The 20,213-nt window shown below is 41.1% G+C and overlaps 1 protein-coding gene across 3 annotated transcripts in view; it reads right to left on the bottom strand.

Annotated features, from left to right (window-relative positions):
* The window catches only part of LOC138620744 (FERM and PDZ domain-containing protein 4-like), a 41,038-nt gene that overhangs the window by 8,106 nt on the left and 12,719 nt on the right, over window positions 1-20,213 (bottom strand). For 2 of the 3 annotated variants that reach the window (XM_069698193.1, XM_069698191.1), the window contains exons 2-11: window positions 13,919-14,041; window positions 10,023-10,174; window positions 8,171-8,273; window positions 7,062-7,107; window positions 5,882-5,986; window positions 5,448-5,555; window positions 3,743-3,874; window positions 2,426-2,545; window positions 1,768-1,904; window positions 940-1,066 (exon numbers count right to left, since the gene is read on the bottom strand). In XM_069698193.1, the coding sequence (XP_069554294.1) occupies window positions 940-1,066; window positions 1,768-1,904; window positions 2,426-2,545; window positions 3,743-3,874; window positions 5,448-5,555; window positions 5,882-5,986; window positions 7,062-7,107; window positions 8,171-8,273; window positions 10,023-10,174; window positions 13,919-14,041 (1,153 nt within the window). The remainder of the gene's footprint in view (window positions 1-939; window positions 1,067-1,767; window positions 1,905-2,425; window positions 2,546-3,742; window positions 3,875-5,447; window positions 5,556-5,881; window positions 5,987-7,061; window positions 7,108-8,170; window positions 8,274-10,022; window positions 10,175-13,918; window positions 14,042-20,213) is intronic. The other variant, XM_069698192.1, reaches the window with a different exon arrangement.

The raw sequence follows: 20,213 nt of genomic DNA, 5'->3' as shown, positions 1-20,213 counted from the left end.
ATAATATTCAGCCAGTATTAATACATATTTGGTGCTCCAGTGAGTATATAGCTGCAGGACTGGATACGTGGGATCAGCTACATACACTGCGGCACCCATGTATATTGCAATGAAGGAGCAGTGCAGTGGTGTGTGTGTCTCATCTATTTTTTAAATGGTTTCTGGACAAAAAATGAACTCCTTTACACTCAGAAATAAGCCACAATATATCATTGATTGACAATGATATGACTATAAATTATCACCAGCCTCATTTTTAAAATCTTGCAGCCTAAAGATTTGTTGTTTCAACAGTGCAGGCGTGTTTTGGGCTCTTTGAGAACAACAACAAAAATTACTTCCTGCATGCATCAAATTCAACATTTAAACTACTGTATGTTGAAATAAACACAGCAAAACCCCGCGAGCATGTGCTGTTGACTTCTCATAAATACAATCTATCTAACTCTGATTCACTGAGCTAATTTGCATGACAGCTGTAAGTAAATCAGTGGCCACAGTCTCTTGCACGGGTTAATTCTGTTTTGATGTGCGGCTGATTTGCACTTGTCGAGGTTAATATGGTTGCTGGAGAATGAAGAGACCAGCAGCTGCTCGTATCATTAAAACAGCTTCAGAAAGAGCTAAAAAAAGTTCAGCCCAAGTTGGGTTAGCTGCCCCTCACTGAGACGTGTGTGTGAATATGAATATCTTATTATGCACTCGGTTTGACAACGCATTACGCTTGTTATGCACATTAGCATTCAAAGAGTAGCTTGACAAAGGTTCTTAGGGGTTGACAAGGGTGAGAACCTTTACAAGGTTGAGGATGGCAGCCGTGCTATTTTTGGACATTACATCAGACAATGCAGAGACAATGTGTTTGTGTGCATGTGTGTGTGTGTGTGTGTGTCAGAAGTTTATTAACAAGGGCAAAGAAAGACAAAGAGAGCTGCTTACTTTCTTCCCCGGAGGCACAAGGTTCTGGTTGGTTTTGAGGATGTGTGTCAGGGCTTTTTTGATGTTTTTCTCCTTCATGCTGGACAGCACGGCGGGAGGCAGGAACAGCGACAGACCCCACTCCTTTCTGTGGAGAGGAGATTGATTTCAGCATAAAGACGCCCTTGGAAGAAATAAAAAAAAGCACTACCACCGGACTTTGCTTTAAATGCTCGCAGTCAGGAGCTAGAAATTACTCTCAGACAGGCTGTCAGTAAGAGAACAAAACAACGGACTGACTTTGAGGAGGAGAGCTTTCTCTGTGGAAATAGGACCTCGAAATGTGAAGGAATTGTTTGTGCTGAAAGAACTGCAGTGCTGCGCAACGGTAATAAAAGACGAGAATCTAAAAATAAGCCTTTAAATTGGTAAGCCACGATGATCATTTTGAAATTTCGAATATAATTACGCTTTAGTTTGGTCATTTCTGGATAATATTTAAACTCCTAACTCATTCAGGTTAAGGTATCATCATGAGACAAGTGGTTTTTCCTCTTGTCTGATATTTGTGTTGGGAGTGATCCTTTCTTTAGACATTTAGTTAGAGGGTGAGATTTGATTGTTTTGCCAGAAAACTATGATTTGCAATAGATGCATCCAACCAAAAAAGGAAAATTACTTCAACCATCCCTGATAAACCTCTGGAGAACGATCAAAAAGCTTTTCGAAAAAAAAGTCTAAGTCAGTCTGTCATTCATTTTTGATGGAGCAGCTCCAGGCTGTACAACAGTTTAAAATCACATCATGTTAAGAGTGACAAAAGAACACACTGTATTTACACACACTTACTGGATATACTTGAGGGAGACCTTCTGACTCTGTCTGGTTGTCATGGTAAGGATGTACATCTGCAGTGCAGCCAATCGCAGCGCAGCGTCGTACTTCAGCTCGGGGCCGAACCGTTCCAAGACAACGTCGTTACAACTCTGCGGCAAAGCAGGGGAAGTTAAATAAGACACCCGACATCTGTTATTTTTTTTAAGGGGATTATGAGGCACATTTCATCTCTCCGAAGAACAACTCGAGCAGCGGTGCATCCTCCTTCGAGTTAAATGAAGTTGTTCTCAACCTTTGTGGCTTGAGATTCCTTCAAAGCGATACAGCTTTCAGTCCCAGATGAAGGACTCGGAAGCACAAAAGGGTGAAGTGTGACAAGAAAAGATGATTAGCTTTCCTCCTCTCAGGCTATTTCACTTGACTAATTATCAAAGGAATCCTACAGGGAAGTGATTTATTATTTTAGAAGGAAAGTAGTTTACACAGGAGTTTATTTGAAGTCTTTATTTGCAAATGGGGATTTTGTCTTGAAAGGATTTATTCTTTATGAATCAGAGCAATTCTGTTGATCATTTCCAAACCATCTGGCAGAACAAGGTTTGGATTTATTTTCTTATAGTCGACAAGTTTTGGTTAACTTACTATAGCTGTTGCTACCACCATCGCTCACCTGAACATAGAGGTATTCAAACGCCACAGCGTCTCTCCGCAGCAGCTCCACGGGGTCTCTGGGCACGAAGCTGATTCTAAAGTAACACTTTGTCTTGTCGGAGCCGGGCCTCTGGGTCACCTGGGGTCGAAGGAGAGAGACAAAGAGAAGCGTGAACACCTGTGCAGATGGATGAAGACAGCAAAAAAAAAAAAAAACATGATAGGTGTGAAATTATATGAAGGCATTTCAACTCCAGCAGGGCAGGTCTCATCAAAGATGTTGTATTATGGGAAGTGCTGGAGCCAGTGTTTTGGAAAGTATATGTGATATTTATTAGAGAGAAATTAGTATCTTCTGACCACGCTGATTTAATTTGTGACCCTTTCATGGAGACCACCGGTTTATTCTGGTTTATCATAATTATTATCAGCATCTAATTTTAAACTAATAACGTTTTTTTTTAACAAAATCTGCACTATAACCAGTTATTTCAGCTGTGGAGGAAAAAAAAGAGCATAAAGTGTAAATACTCTCAAAATGATAATCGAACTCAAACCCATTCAAACCTCTTTACAGCCTAAAGACACAGTTATGTAATTCAACCAGAAAAAAAAAAAACGTTCTTGCTGCTGTCTTTTGTGCATCTGTGCACTCATTTTATTATTCAAGATAAAACCAGAAGACCAGCATCGTCTTTTGATTATTGATCATTTTTGATAAATTATTTGTGTGTGAAAGGGGTGAGGGGGTTTATTTTCTATTGGAAGCACTACCAGCGTTGTCCATTACGCCTGTCATCAGGACTGACACTCAGGTGTGTTACAGCGTATGGTTTATCAAGCTTGTCAAAGAAGAATGACTCTTAAACACTCTTGTGCCATTGTGTGTGCCACGTGTGGAGCTTCACATCTGAACTGTGTGGCATGAATATTAAAACAGTCCTCTTGTGATCCCGCAACCTCATTAGAATGGAGCGGACACTGTGGATGAGGCTGGGTGTGTGTGTGTGTGTGTGTGTGTGTGTGTGTGTGTGTGTGTGTGTGTGTGTGTGTGTGTGTGTGTGTGTGTGTGTGTGTGTGTGTGTGTGTGTGTGTGTGTGTGTGGGAGGGTAGGTGTAATGTGAGCTGTCGCCCCTGCTGTGCCAGTGCTGATAAATGACACTGGGGCTAAATGCTGCTTGAATACTGAGCAGGGATGTGTGTGTGTGTGTGTGTGTGTGTGTGTGTGTGTGTGTGTGTGTGTGTGTGTGTGTGTGTGTGTGTGTGTGTGTGTGTGTATGTGTGTGTGTATCAGATGGAAAAGGAGACAAAGAAAGTGAAGGAGGAGGAAGCGTACCTGAGTAAGCATCTCCTGTTCATGCAGGAGAAGCAGTTTGCTTCCAGAGCCTTCAGTCCTCTGCTCCAACATGAGGGAGAAGTGCTCGATGCATTTGATTGACAACTTCTCTTGCAGGGTCAGGATCACTTCCTAGAATAAGAAAATCATACAAAACAGTTTTGTATTGTTGTTTATGAGAGCTGGCATATGTTTTATATTTCTATCTTGCAGTGATTCCATAAGAAATCATTCATTTTTCAGATGGTACCAACAGGAAATGAAGCAATTTGTGTGTGTAAACTTCAGATATTGAAAGATGTTTTTATTTTTTAGAGCAACTTTTTTTTTATTGTTTTGTTGTTCAAGATTTCTCAACATCTGCAATTCTGAGTCAGGTTTTTTCAGCTCTTTCTGCTTTTCCTTTGTGCATCACATTGAGGGAAAACAGGCGGTATCGACAAAACAAAACAAAAAACCTGAGTGCTTTTTATTGTGCATTCTGACTTTTGAGAGTTTGTCACTTTTTCCACACCTGAACACATCAGGTGTGGAGTGTGCTATGTACAGTACACTCCACACCTGATTAGAATCAGTGTTTAATATGGAACTGGGGCACAACTATAGAGTTCTGTGCGGGGAAACATAATTGTAATATCTGATGGCATTATGCATGAACTTTGGGCGAAATGGCACAGTTTGGATTCTGTGCTTGCAGCAGAAACATAAACTCTGAAAACTTCTTTGCCTACAGAAATATCAGCTGCTAAAAAATGTGCACGTTACAAGGTAGGATCATTTATTCAGGTGCTAACTTTTTTTTTTTTTTTTCTCCCCTAGCTTGGGTCAAAAACATCCTTTGGTCAGTAAGGTGTTCTGCTCCCAAAAGACCTGATCAGTTACTTTATCAGTAACTGATCAGTTACTTTATGGGTGAAGCTGAGTTGAAGGTAACAGCTGTGATCGAGTTCATTGTGGAGTCGTAAATCCTCTTAATAAATTATACAGCATCACGCTGAGCCTTAAAATCTTGTTTTCAGACAGTAAGTCTTGTTCTGAAAAGAACAATTTACTGCTGAGTACATCTTAATTGTCCTTGGCATCAGTCTTTCCTTTATGCAGACAATTTGAAAGACAATTTCACAGTGGATGCATGTGTTGTGTTTATTTTTGCACCAAAGAAAATCTGTCTTCAAGGATAAAATTACTGTGGTTGGAGATAAACTGTTACTATAATTAAATCACTTACTAAATGAAGATATTAATTTATTTTAAAGTTAAGTAATTTACAAAAAATAAACTTTAAAAAGGCTGGTGTGGAATTCAAATTAGCAAAATCTGACAACATGTAGTTCTAATATTAGTCATTTCTGTCCCACCAATTGGAGAGTAATGAAGGGTCAGAAATATAAAACATAGATTTTGTTAATCAATATTTGACTAATAGTTGTATTAAGATAATACTTTTTATGGTGAAGAGCCAAAGAGCACTGCAACTGAATTTGAATCAACAAGGAGAAACATGAGAATATGCTCTTTGCCACGTTCACTGAGTAAATCACCTGTTCGAACGAATGAAATTTAAAGCAGTGACTGAATTTCATGGTCTAAGTGTGTCACTAATCTGGACTCCGAATGAATTTCTCCCTTTGTAATTATAGATGCAGCAGGGACTGCTAATTTTGTGAGGTATGCCTTGAGGGGTGGAACACACACTATCACACACCTTGATAGAGGTACTGCTGTCGAAGCGAAAGGACTTTGTCTGCCCGTTCTCCAGGTAGACCTTTAGGACATTTGGCATGAACAGAAGAGAGTTGTCCTTCACCGGGTTCTGCAAAGAAGGATCAACATCGGTCGTTTCACTCTGCGGTCGCTTTAAAGGAATTCATAAAAGTGTCGTGTCATAACTCATTTTTGTGATTCTCTTATCTGTCTTGCATTCATTGAGCTGTCTGTCTTAAGTGGAAACCATCTGCCATCGCCTATATAGGTCATTCATAAGCATGTGTATATGTGTGTGTGTGTGTGTGTGTGTGTGTGTGTGTGTGTGTGTGTGTGTGTGTGTGTGTGTGTGTGTGTGTGTGTGTGTGTGTGTGTGTGTGTGTGTGTGTGTGTGTGTGTGTGTGTGTGTGTGTGTGTGCGTGCGGGAGAACTGACTGGAACCTGGCCGTTTATAATGACCTCCTCAGCAAAGCGCACTTTGACCGGATTGGACTTGAGCATGGCTTTTTTGGCTGCACTGATGAACGCTGATTTAGGAGACTAAGAGGCAACCGTCCAAACAGAGCGACAGGAAGAGAGGGAGAGAGAGAGATGGAGAGGAGGCGAAGAGGAAGAAAGAGGCAGACAGATGGAGGGAAAGAGATAAAGAGAAGCATAAACATGTGCAGAGTAAAAACACAGGTTTCCAGCAGACTATGAGCTGAAGTACAAACGATCTATACTTAACATTAAAGAAATCAATCAAACAACAGCTTTAACTGCAAGTTATTAAAATTGTGATTTTTGTGAAAGGAATCCTGGTGCAAAAGAAGAGAATGTTCTGGAGGAGAAAGTGGTTAGAGGAAGATGAATATGCTGGATCATCAGTTCATCTCCTGGCTGGCATTATTTTGCGTTTTCCTGATTTTCAGAAACTCAATGAAAAGACTAAAACCTTAACTCCCGTTGCACTCAACCACAATCACACTTGTTCCAACTGAAAAAAACTTCACAAATGGGTCAACAACTGGGTGAACTCCACACGATGAAGGTCGTGTGACATGGTAGAAAGCTCCAGTGTTGAAGGTAAGGAAAGAACCTGTCACCCAATGTTGTGTCATGCAATAAATGGACAATGGCACTCTATGACACAGAGGAAAATGCTACATCAGGCTATGGCTACATGGGTGTAAGCAGAATTCATTCATTCATTGTTGCTTTCTGCCTTTTTTATGGTATTTAGTCACAATATTAAAAATAATGAATATCATTAAGTATAACCGGACGAGAGGTTTGTCCTGGTCAGTTTCAGCTGAGAGAAAACTTGAGGTGCAAGCTTCAAACCTGCAGCTCCCCAGACACGCTTTCAAGGACAAACTGTCCTTTATGATGATGAATTTCAGATTGAGTCATCATCATGACCATGTTCTCGTTTCTAATGATTATAAATAACATTCATTAGTGCGACAAAACGTATATAAATTTCAAAAAGATGACCCCCCCCAAAAAATGGTAATACATGAATGGATGGGAATGTGGAAAGTGAACGAGGCACAAAGAAAATAAAAAGTTTTGAGTTTTCAAATATCATAATATTGGACAACTATATTTAAAAAGATTTACAAGATCTACTCACAGGATACGGTTGGACAACAGTCAGCAGGATGGATTCTTTGCAGCTCCTGAAGCCGGAAGGAAGCAAACCACAAAGTCAACAAAAATCACGGAAAAAACAACAACAACAACAACAACAACTATCACAGTGAGCAACAATGGCAGATAAACAAGAGAAACTTGATTAGCTCGGGTGAAATGAAATGAGACGCCTCTGGCAATCACTACTCTCGAATAGACGTAGTTAAAACCAGAAGCATGCACACACATCAACTCATTAGTTTCCCATTTAATTAGAAAAAAAAACCCCATGTGACTGAATTTCCTACGAAGTGAAAGAGGATTTGAGACACGGAAGCTGCACACATTAAAAGAGAAAAAAGCTTTTAATGTGTCTTTCTTTTTATTCATTCAGCATTTCTATTGTATTTGTGTGACGAGAAGAACTGTACCAACGAAGCATTGAGCTGCACAGTGGGAAGCATTACCAATGCTTGTCAAGAACTTCATTGGAATGAAATGAATGATGATTTTAAAGGGAAATCAAAGATAATAACTTTGATTAATTGCTACGTAAGGCTTTGATTGGAATATAGAATCAATTTGTGCTCATGTGACACTGAGTTTTAAGGCAATTTAGTACAGATGTGGTCCAAAAGAAACACATAATGTCACATTATGTGACAAAATGTGCATATTTCTGCACATAGCATTATAATATAGCTTATGATAGGTACCTAATCATCTACCTATGCTAATATTTATGTTGTATGTGCTGAGATTTTGAGATTGGGGCTTCTTTTGTCGTCCTTAAATCACATAAATCTTCAATAAAACTCAATAATAACATGTTTTCAGCAAGGTTAGTGAATTATTCAGAATAACCAGGATATTAACATAGCTATGAATACCATGAATAACTTCCATTCACCCCACTGTCACAGACAGAAGGCAAAAATCTGCAATAAAACTAAAAACCATGTACATGGTCAATATGTGAGTGTTTTGGCCCTTTAAATCTTAGTTATCAGCCGCCAGCAGTGAACAGTGTGGGTCGGGGAGCTTTGTATCTGTCTGCTCTGAGGTTTTGGCCGTGATTCAGACCCCCCTCCAGTTTTATTTTATACCCACCTAACGAGATCGATGACTCGTTCTCTCTGAGCCGAACTGACGGGTTCATCGTTGATCATGATGATCTCATCCCCTGGCAGCAGCTTTCCCTCTGATGGACCACCTGCACGCACACACACACACACACACACACACGCACACATGCAAACAAGCCAGTGTTGATGAAATGGCTCCATCAAAGCAGAGATTTAGTCTCAGATGAAGATTAGCTGTGAATGATTTGGGATAATAGCAGCTGAAGGGACACTGTGTGTGTGATTCTGTCCATACAAATGTGTCAGGTAATTTGTAAATACGTCTATTTAGCTGTATGTGTTTGTGTCCTGGCACATGTAATAGGTTTGAGCATTAATCTACTGTCCGCAAGCACACACTGTGTCTTCCCCTTTTTGGCCAACCCAGTCCAAATAGAATATTCATTAGTTCAATTGTCTGCTTAGAATTCAGCCCAGATTGATTATTGAGATGCCTAATCCCCGTGTGGGTCTGTGCAGCCAACGGAGCGGACAGCTGATCGGAGTTTGTAAGCGGCAGCAATTTGGCAATCAGCCAGTCGACCAAAACACTTCCAGGAAAAAAATAAAATAAAATGGATTTGTGTTCATTTTCTTTCTTGCATTTGGTCAGTACGACGTTAATTGTGCAAACGCAGGGTTGATACGCTCAGAAAGTCTGCATGAGTTCCTTGTAAACATTCACATCAGCAAATGTTTGCAGCGATTAACTCACTTCAAGTGTGTCGAAGGAACTGATAAAACTGAGATTTCAATACACACACTTGTGCATATTAGTGTACGAGCAGAGCAGGAGGTATCAGGGTTCATTTTGTTTTGTTAGCTGTATTATTTGATTTTTTTTTTTTTCTTGCAGCATTATCACATCTTACCAGACATGAATCTTTTTTCAGGGCAGGCTTTGTGGACTTTTTGTGCTTTCAATCATCTGACATGAAGAAATAGTCATCTTTTATTGTCATTTGATCCATTTATTCGTCTTTAGGATAATATATGCAGCTCGGTCACTTTATGCAGCTGTGAGATCCAGTCAACACAGAGTCACTGCCCACACTGTTAATAAAGTCTAAATCTAATCTAATCACAGAGTCAAAAGTGGTAAAACTCAAAGCAACTCTTTAGATGGAGACAAGTTTGAAATGTGCAATATTCGCTAAAATCATGAGACAAAAAAACAACAACCCCCAATTATATTAAAAATAACATTCTAGCACAATGTCATGAGCTAATTCTTGACATTACCGCTTGTCTAAAATGAGGAAGTCTGGTTATTACATGGCAAAGGTTATGAAAAAAAAGAAGAAGAAGCAAAACAGCGCTTGCGATATGAAAGAGTTTTGTGTGTCTGTGATGATTTGACAAGGGAGCTGCCAGCAAAGCAGCTCTCCCGCCAGGCGTGCGGGGTAGGAAAGCCAAAAAAGTGAGATTTAATCCAGAACACGTGAAAAATGTCTAGAGACTAAACTTAAATACAGTCTGTGTTCCTGGTTTGAATTTAAGGTTTCAGTGCATAGAGGAAGGTACATTTGAAACTGTATCACTGACTACCTTGCTGAAGTCAGGGGATATAATGAGTTTGTTTATTCTGTCGGTACAGCACATAAATAAATTGGAATGCAGCTGATATTTAAAAAGCTATTTGTCTGAATGTAATGCAAGTTTAACGGACATTATTTGGAACAAACTGTAGTTCTTGTTTATTGTATATTAGACTGTATAATACTGTGTTTTTTGCTTTGCCATTTGTCTGTAAAATATATGCTATAAAGCTTGTGTTTGATTTTAATATATTTCTGACTTCAACAACAGTGTGACAGACAGCAGACTGTGACACCCACCTGGTGTGACAGAGCGGACCACCACCGGTTTCTCGCTGCCTGCCACGAAGCCGAAACCCAGGACGGGGTCCCGTCTCATCTCCACCAGGCGGGGGGCGGGAGGGACCCCGTCCAGGTGGACCTCCTCCAGGGAGCTGCTCTGGGACACTTGGCTGAAAAAGAGGAGGAACAGAAAAGTTCAACCGAAATGTCTATGTGGTGAAACAACATCCAGCATTTTACTTTGACTTTAATTCACTCAGGATTCAGACAATTTGCTGACCTATTCATCCAGAGTGACGTCAGATGAGTCAGCAAGTCGGGGTGACACGTAGCTGCTAATGGGAACAATGACTGGATCAAATCAGTACCGCTGGTTTGAGAAGGTTTTCTTAAAGAACATGACTTGGTGCACATTAAAATTTGATCACTGAATTCAGTCCTATAGCACAAAAAAAACCCAACGTATTTTTAAGCTCAGACAGATAACATTAAAGCAGGAATGAATGATTTGATCTGTTCAATCAGCTGCTCATAAATCAGAGTTTTGGCTCACGTTTACACCACTTCATGGTTAAGAGCCACTTATAAAAGAGAGCGTGGGTCCTGCTTTCATAAAACGCCTCGGATTTGCAATCTGGAACCAATTTACCTCTTAGAGCCGTATAAAAGTCTGCAGACTATTCTGAATAAACGTGCCCTGATCACTTAATCAAGTCATAATTATTCATATTTAATGTGTAAAGGACTTGTACTTCTGCTTTATATGCACTCTACAAATGTACTTTCTCTTGGTTTTTGGCAACAGTTTATTCCATTCATCGTCATCATTGGTGTTACAAGTTCTATATAATATACAATTAATATAAGCAAAACAGACACACATGGATACAGATCCTAAGCAGCCAAACAGTTCCATGTTTGGAGTCACATGTTTCCATAATACCTGGTCAAAATACATGTGTACAGTCAAGAAAAATGCTGCGTCCTTATTTCTGTGTATTTTACAGCCGCAGTCTGTCAGCCTGATATCATTAAATCTACGGTCGTCAGCTCGGGATGAGACACCAACCTGCCTTTCTAATTACATCTCCTGAGTTCACCGATATCTTTTCCAGGTGACTTGTAAGTTTGATGCTCCGCTCCGGGGCACTTTCTTCACTTTAATCAATGCCAAGTTCTATCTGTGTGGATATGAAACCCTGAGGCTGTTGGTGTTTCAGTTCTATGCTCAGGTGGACACAGTGATATCAATAGTGGTGCGTGGCCAGGGGAAAGCATCAGGACGTTTCCAGTTGAGCAAAAATGCCTGCAATAACATTTATCTTTTCTTCACTCAGCGTGACTGTTGAGTCCCGAAAGAAGCGTTGCAGGAGTTTTGACCTTTATTTGCACGATGTCACCAATCTTTTGCGCAAAACCAAACTACAGGTTAACATTGGTGAAATTCTACATCGTTCTCCTCTTTGCCTTATTGCAAGTCACTGCACTCAGGGTGAGAGCACCACTAAAATGTAAATGCACCATATTAAATTACCTCCCGCCTGCTGAACCTCAGACGTCTGTCTGGGCTGAGCCACTGAGAATGCAGAGTGCCTCTTAATTAAGAGGTGATACACAATTTCAGTGGGGTTAACTCATTCCCTGTGTGTTTCTATTTCCCCCCTCTCCCTCTTTTGCAGTTTAAAAAGCTCCCTTAGCAGCTTTTGCTTCCTCTCTGCACGCAAGTCCATGAAACAGCAGGGTGTCTGCTGTGGCTCGGATAACATCTACAAGAGAATTTCCTTCCTCATCCGTTTTAGATTTTGTATGAACAGTGTGGCTTTACTCATGAATATACCTGCAGCTTTACCTAAATCTGCCCTCTGATGATGAAACATGCAATTTTATCTCCAACCAATCCGGATCAATCTGAATCTCTGCCCCATTTCCCACCTTGTGTTTTTTCCCCCCTCGCCCCATTATCACATTGATGTACATACGGAGCAGAAACCTCCAACTAAATCTGCCTGAAATGAAGCATGTTCCAATCTGTGACGCCGGCTCATCTTCCCCTGTCAGGGTCGGTGGGGTTTAATCCCACAGAAGGACAGCGAGAGGGTGATGGGGTCAGGAGGAAAAGCTGGAAACTAAAGGTCAAATCCTGGTAGCGCTGCTCATCATGGAGGGACAGAACAGAGAGTGGCAACTAAAGTCCACGCTTGTCTTGTCTTGTCTTGTCTTGTGCCTGAAGGAGCTGCTGAGGTTTCTACCATTTAAAAAAAAAACTCCTTCCCTCATCATACTTTAGTAACTAGAGGCTAACACATGCTACTGAACAACTGACAAAATACGGGGAGTAAACATTAATTTCCTCCATGAAAATGAAATTGTGAAACAAATTTGCTCATAAAAATATAATTCCTGCGGCAAATGGTTGATGAATTTCTGGCGAAGGTCAAGTTTAAGTGACTATATGTTTATACACTACAGCCCTTTATTGTGAGCAAATGTTAGAGGATGTCAATGGACACCCACCACGAGCCTAAAAAGATGTATGCAGTCAAGAACAAAGTGTGGCATGTTAATGTTATATAAACAGCTTAGCATACCTGGCTTAACCTCTTCTTGACTATTAGGTACCAACAAACTTTAACAGTGCGTACAAGTCAGGCTGATGAGATCTACTCTGAGATAATTGATTAGATGTTCATTTTAATGATCAGGACTGATTCATAAATTTGCTAATCGAGCTCAAGCCTCTGGAGCTTTTGTCACTATTTTTGTTTGAAGAAACTCCCGGAAACGAAAGTAGTCTTGGGATGAGTGATGGATGCGTGAAAAGATGGATGTGCAACCTGTCAGCTCATCTCAGAGCAAGCCACTACTCTTTTCTTGACATCCGTTTTTTTGTTTGTTTACAGTGGTAATAAAATGACGGCGGACATGAAAAGGAGGACAACAGACAGTACATTAAGTAGATATTAGGAGTGACCAGCCGTAGATTAGTATGTTTTTCATTATCACCACACAAAACAAAAAGTAACATATATCCAGTAAAGGTTTTCACGGTGACAGAAACAGATCTGCACAGAGAGTTGGTCCCATAGTGTTAACATAAAGCTGGACCGTAAAGCATTCTGTACGCCCGACACCTCGACGCCAGTCCGGCTTGAGAGTTTGTGTGTTTATGTGGCAAGATTTCTTCCTGCATGACAAGTTTACTGAGACAACAGCCAGTGCGTGCGCTGGCAGAATTCAAAATTTCCTGAACAATGGCTGAAGGATTGTGCACGTGGGGGATGAAAGGAGCAGATAAAACAATGGTTCATGCAGCATGTTTTCACTCTGCTCCTGATTAAACTGGCGTGATGGCTGTGGGAATGGCACATAGGGCTTCATGCATACTGCATCTGCAGCAAGTCATACATATTTAACTCCGTTTGTATTCCATTCTGACTGCGATTTAAATGTTTAATTGTCCATAACGGCCACTTTTAAACCACATAATACATACTAGCTTATTGTTCACACTGCACAAACTCTATACTTGTACATTATTCATTCTGTGCACAAGTCCTCTACTTCACTGAACTGCTGTCTGCACGTATATAAGGATGTTCCACCACTTCCAAACTGGCCAAATCCATTTTACATCTATCGTAGTGCTTTTCATGTTTGTATTTGCATGTATTCGCAGCATTCTGCAACACCTGATTGGATGAGCTCACAGGTGCCAGACGAGGCAGTTTGAAAATCTGCTTCACGAATACTATTTCCAATAAAATGTCCCGTATCTACACTACAATTCTCACGTGGGTTACCGCGATGTGATCAGGTGTGGCTGTGGAAAACTGGAGCTACGTACGTGAGTGCATGATTTTGCATGCATACATTACTTCCACCCATTTAAACCCGGTGTTTATCGTCACACATACTTGGTGAGGCAGTCCCGTCCCTCCCTGGTGTTGTTCATGCTGTCCCAGCTGTACGGGGGCCCCTGCAGTCCACCCCAGGAGCCTGGGCCAGGGGGCGGCCAGCCCGACGCTTTGTTCTTATGGCTGTAATGTAAATGAGAGAGCATGTTATCAAAAATACGTTTCAGAAGATGGATGAAGTTGAGGTTCACTTTTCTTTGAAGGAAATACAGAAAAAAAAAGAAAAAAAAGAAGCGGCATTCTGAATCAAGACGGCGCAAACCTGCTTAGATGGATAGCCTAACTCATTTTAAAGACTACAATGAAGATGAAGCAACTACTTCACCCAGATTGTCACTTCAAAATTTGGAAGTGCTTGGATATAGGGAGGCAACAAATCTTAACCTTCATTTCAAGGTTTTCGTACTATGATCGTCTCAATTATAACGTGAAGGCACTTTGTGCACCTCTGCTTGGATTCCTCTCAGTCCAATTAGCGTGACTCCTTGTCTGTCATTGTTGGCTCGCAGTGCGAGAGAGCACTGCTTAGTGCAATCGACTGCAGTCAAATAACAGCTCATCGGCTTTGCAGATAGCCAATCGATGGCTGCATGTACTGGCAAGCGCTGCGGTGGTCGCTCTGCGAAACCGTGTGCGTGCGGTGTGGGAAGGCGCTGATGTGACAGCTGATTCGCTTCTCACGAATTACGCTAACAATGTTATTGAGGATTTCGGGAGGAGTGGCTCCACTCTGGCACCCGTGTGATTTATGGAAGACAAAAAAAAAAGAAGTTCATCCTGTCATGAGAATTGGACGCATCATCTTCGTGAATCAGCCGTGCTGAGTTGGAAAGCTGAGTCTCCAGTGTCTCACATGCTGCAGTGACTAATCATGCACAGATCATAAAGCATCCATCCCATAACTCTCTACAGAAGTAATCACAAATGCAACAGAAGATCATGAAGGCAGAGAAATGCAGCTGCATTTGAGCGTCTGTGCGCATCTCTGATATATTTTATGTAGAGTGCTTCCTCTCTGCCATAAACCACGTCTGCCTGTGATTGATGCATCGCTACAGTCACAATTATATTCAGACAAATATTCTAATACAGTGCAGATTCTCCAGGGTTTCCAGCACATCAGAAGCTTCAACACTTGGGCCTTTATCACTGTTAGATGTTAAAAGTGACGAACTGATCACTGCTCATAAAGATTCTTAAAGTAGGTGCATACTAGATAAGGACGTCATCACCGTAAGAATCCAGCTGATTGATTCCCATATTGTGCTGTTGATGGATTGAATACATCAGTCAGTCATGTCAGAGCTTGCAGTGTATAAAAAAAAAAAAAGAAGAAAGAAAATGATCCTCCGGCATCAAAACAAAACCAGATATTCAGGCTCAGAGCAACAAATCCATTTCAACACTGTTGGGCTTTAGAGTTGGACTCTCGATTCTGCAGCCGTCCGCAGATTGCGCATGTTTCTGCTGATCCTCAGTCATCCGAAGGAAAAACAGATCCACCGACACTTTAAAATCCCAATCAGAGGCTCCGGCGCTCCAAATATACCGGCGCCACGGCGTTAAGGTCTGCGCAGATCTCCAGTGTGCAGCCAGACATTCATCTGTTTGTCATTGTGCTGCTGCTGAGAGCAGCTTTGGTCCAAACTGAACTAAACTGCCGTGGCCTTGCCTCCTTTATCCCATAATCCCTCTCATCACAGAGAAAACAAATCCACGCTATGCGTGTGTGTGTGTGTGTGGGTATGAGTATTTCTGTGTGTATAAGTGTGCAGCTATATATGAGGATATGTGTGTGTGTGTGTGTGTGTGTGTGTGTGTGTGTGTGTGTGTGTGTGTGTGTGTGTGTGTGTGTGTGTGTGTGTGTGTGTGTGTGTGTGTGTGTGTGTGTGTGTGTGTGTGTGTGGAGTAAGAGGATTTTCTGAGAGCAACAACGTGTATGGAAACATCGCTGCAGCACAGCTGGAATCTCACAGCAAGAAGTGGGAAGAGGAAGCTGGCGAAGTTCACCTGGATGGCACCGCTGCTGTATTTCACTCCACACTTTTGGTCTTCCTCCAGAAATATAAGCATTATTTTTTTCCTCCCTATTTTGTCAGAGCGAGACAGAAAAGGGCAACCGGTGCTGCCAGCAAAACGAAAGTTTCGGCCGAGTCAAGAAAATAAATGTCAGCGCAAACCTGACAGGCTAAATGTGAACATCTTGATGCTGACAAGATATTGGGATTCATTTTTGGAGACCATGAATGCGTGTACAAATTTCACAGAAATATATCCAACACAAAACTGCAAATCAAATCAATCAAGGCAATTTAAGGCGGATATTTTCTGCAGATTTATCGTTCTTTGCCTCCAAGAAGTTCTCTGCCTACCTCTCGTTCTGCTTCAGATACAAGTCACGTGGAGATTTTCGTTTTTTGTTTTTTTATAGTTAAAATCTAAGAATGTTTGCACTTTTTACACCAGTGACAACAGCACTAAACTTACAGCAGTGACTTTAAAAAGACACACTACAAACAACAATGAAAACTCCGTTATCAGGATGGTTGGGGCTTCCTTCAGGCTTCTCTCGTTACTTCCTCAGTATATGAAATGCTAAATATTACTGAGGAAAGAATCTCTGTGCAGAAACTTACGAACTGTAAACATAAAACCCCTGACTCTACATCGTGAAGGTTGCCTTCTCGATGAACTATGCAGCAGAGTTTCTGTCCGACTGAAGTGGCACAAACTTACAGTGTTGACACAAGGGCTTTTCCCCTGTTTACCCCTTTGAAGTGTTTCCCTTCAATATGCCAGCAATCCAATATGCATTCAAAAGAAGCAGTGGGTTGCTTTGTTCTTACGGTTGCCTTTGCAAAAGGACACTGTACTGACTTCAAAAAGCTATTTTCTTTCAAACTGATCAATTCATGTTCGCCTCAATAACTTGATCTAAGGAGATCAATTTCTCTCAGTCCTTCACACTACCGCTCAACTTCACAACACAAACTCCATCAATGTCTTTTGCTTTCTTTGACAAAAATCTGCTGACACAGACCATTTCTTAATGAAAAGTTGAACCCCAATTAAATGAATAAAGCCTTTTTTTTTTTTTTTTTAATGCTCTTTTAAAATTATAATGGAATGTGGTACATGAAGATAGCGTCACTGCAACATGCTAAGTAAAATCTAATTTGAAAACCAATTTTATCATCGCTCCCCGCCAGCTGCTTGGGAGCTGTATGCTAACATTTGCTCATGTTTAAGGTGTGCACTGCTTACCCGACAACCATATTTTAGTGTGTTAGCATGTTGCAATTTTCTGGTATGCAGGTATTTTGGCATATTGCAATTATTATTGAAAGTTATTCAATTCAATTTATGTTGCCACATTTTACAAAAAATTGGTCTGCTGGTGGCGCTTAAGGAAACGACACTGGATGAGCTGGATATGCTCGTCAGATTCCTCCACTGGAAACCATGATGTCTTCCAGGTTTTATGGCAATCCATCTGATATTATGGAGATGAAGGACTGAAAAATGACAGCTCGCTCGACACGGAAGTTAAATGTGCACTTGCCATTAAATTAGCAGAAATAAACTAAGAATGTTTTTTTTAATTTTTTTTTTATTTATCTTTAACTAATTCACAGAGATAGAATATTTGTTTTTGAGTAAATTAGCACCCCGATGCTTGCTTCCCCCATAAAACCGCAGTGCTGCCGATTTGTCATGGCTGCTCCTTCATAGACTGTCATTACAGATATCGGCCCTCTCCGTCTTTTCACTGGCGTCTTTAAAACGCAAAGAACCAGATTGGATCACAGCGATGTATTCCACAACAATCCTTTTGCACACGCAGTCAGTGAAACATTATGGCACCCGTATAGATTTCCCCCCACATGATGAATAGATACAATCCCACTATAGTAACAAAGCTGGTGGCTACCAAGGATCGTCAGGTTGCTTTTCGCTGCATCATATGTCAAAGCTCCACAGAAAGCATTCGAGCCAGCTGGCAGAGACTTCCCCGACTCAGCCACATGCTCCAGTCAGCAAGAACGCACGGGTCCAAACACTGAGACCCGGGCGTCTCTCTACAGATGCTTCATTTCTCATGCACTGCAGCTTTGATTTGGATTGTTACTGTCCAAGAATCCAACACAGGGTTCAGCCACGGTAATGCCTATAGTACCACACACACACACACATACAACATGTATGCCTAATACCTAATAGTCCATCAGAGTGGATTATAATACGGTTTTTTTCATCAGTAAATATGCATGTTGTGGCATTCATAGAGAGTCCTGCAACTTAAGAGCCACTAGAAATAGAGTTTATGATAAGTTAAGGGTATGCTGTGATAACATCAAAAGAAGAGTCATAAAGAACTCAGTGACAACAAGAACAAGAGGGCCTCCAGCAGTTGCTGTGGCCCCCACAGAGCCCTCATGTTAACACCATGGAGTCAGTCTGGGATTACATGAAGACACAGAAGCAACCGATACAGCCGGAATCCACAGAGGATCTGTGGTGGGTTCTCATTTTAAGTAATGTTCTGTTTATGAGTATGTCTTATCAGGCTCTGCGCTGATTTCCCCCCGATATAAGACTATTTTCAAGCAGACCACTGAACCCTGACATTAGCAGCTTCTGATGTGTGGCTGTCACGTAAATGGAAAATACAAAGGAAAGACGACTCTGAGTCACTGAGCTATTTCTGCTTCTACCTTTACCGAGATAGATTTTCAAGAATTCAGAATTCATGATCAGCCGAATTGTAATTCAAACACGAAGCTGTAACATTCCTCAAGAAGAATGAGGACGGTCTCTGCTAGTGACGTGGGTGCTTACTACTGCTGGGAGCGAAAATAATTTAGTTTGACCTTCCTTTTTTTTTTTTGAATAGACCACGCACATGCACAACAGGAGACATTCAATTTAGCAAAACAACCCTCAAGATCTTTATCCAGACTGACCGAATTTGCACAAAAGCCAAAGAGCTCTCCAAGATGCTTTAGCCTACATTACGACTATACTTAGTAAAAGTAAAAGCCACCTCCCCCAACCTCAGCTGCTCTGCCAAGTCTTACCACTTTACACTCTAAAGAACAACTGGGGTAATTTAAGATCAAGCACAATTCTTTGGGAGACTTATTTTCCTGCTTTTAGAAGCTGAGCTGCTGAGCGTCCTGAATGCTGCTGGAGCTGAGGAGCCCTTTTCAGAATACAAGGACGTGTCGGTTAAGTGGTTGGGTGGAGCGGTGTGAAATATACATGGAAAATGTAAATTAGAGTTTGGGTCACTTCGCTCTCAGTCCCCTTCACTATAACACGCCAGCTAGGTCTGCAATAAATAGAAAAAAAAGGTCCATGAAATTTCTTTTGATTGGTTCAGATTTTGCCAAAGCACTTAAGTCATTATATCAGTGTTAGGGAAAGACCTCTAACACTGATATAATGACTTAAGTGCTTTGGCAAAATCTGAACCAATCAAAAGAAATTTCAACTCATTGAACTTGACATGAGATGCAAAGAGACAGACTTTTCACTCGCTCGGATTTCACACGACTGAACATGCAAACTATAGAACATGAGTAGAAAAAACCGCCCTGTAAAAAACGTCACAATTAGCCTGAAGTGACTCTTAGTTTGCGAGTTTCAAGAATGTGTCTGAACTCAGCAGGAGGTTCCATTAAAAAACAATCAGATTCTGGTTTGAGAGTCGCACAGAAATGCACAGGCTGAAGGGCGCTGCTGACTGTCTTTCTCCAGATCTGGTTTTAAAGTTGGCAAAACAAAATTAAGCACAGAGTGTGATGCCGACTTAAATCCCATACGGTCTGACATAGCAGCGTACAGGTTCATGTACGTTTTTTACACTGTGCGAACGAGCGGGGTCTAATCAAATTTCGTACCCAATCTGTGTCACGCCGTGCGCTATAAATCTGGAAGTGAGTCAGATTGGGTGACGAGTGCCTCGGAAATCGTATCTTGACAATATAAGTCGGAAAATAAAATGGCAAGCAGCTTCGCTGATCCATTCGGTCTCCAAAAAAAAATAAGCTTCGGTCACAGCTGTGACTCTGTTATTGCCAACTTCATTCTAAAAGTTTTAATGTCAGTAAACATGGAAATTAAACAATGTGCTTTTGCTTTACCGCTTTGTACCGTAAAGCAACACCTATTTTTTTTTTTTACTGTAAAGCAGTACGACAGAGGTCTTGATCCAATGTAAAATGTGTCTGGTCGGAGCTGTCTTCTCAAAGATGATGTGCATGTGCAGTATTAACATCTCAGCTGAATTAAG

This window comes from Brachyistius frenatus, unplaced genomic scaffold (genome assembly GCF_029030835.1).
Source record: "Brachyistius frenatus isolate BFR_SWC_R1_liver_20210118 unplaced genomic scaffold, ASM2903083v1 Contig_26, whole genome shotgun sequence".
NCBI lineage: Eukaryota > Metazoa > Chordata > Actinopteri > Embiotocidae > Brachyistius > Brachyistius frenatus.
The sequence above is the reverse complement of the archived record's forward strand: the minus strand, read 5'-3'. Positions and strand labels throughout refer to the sequence as shown.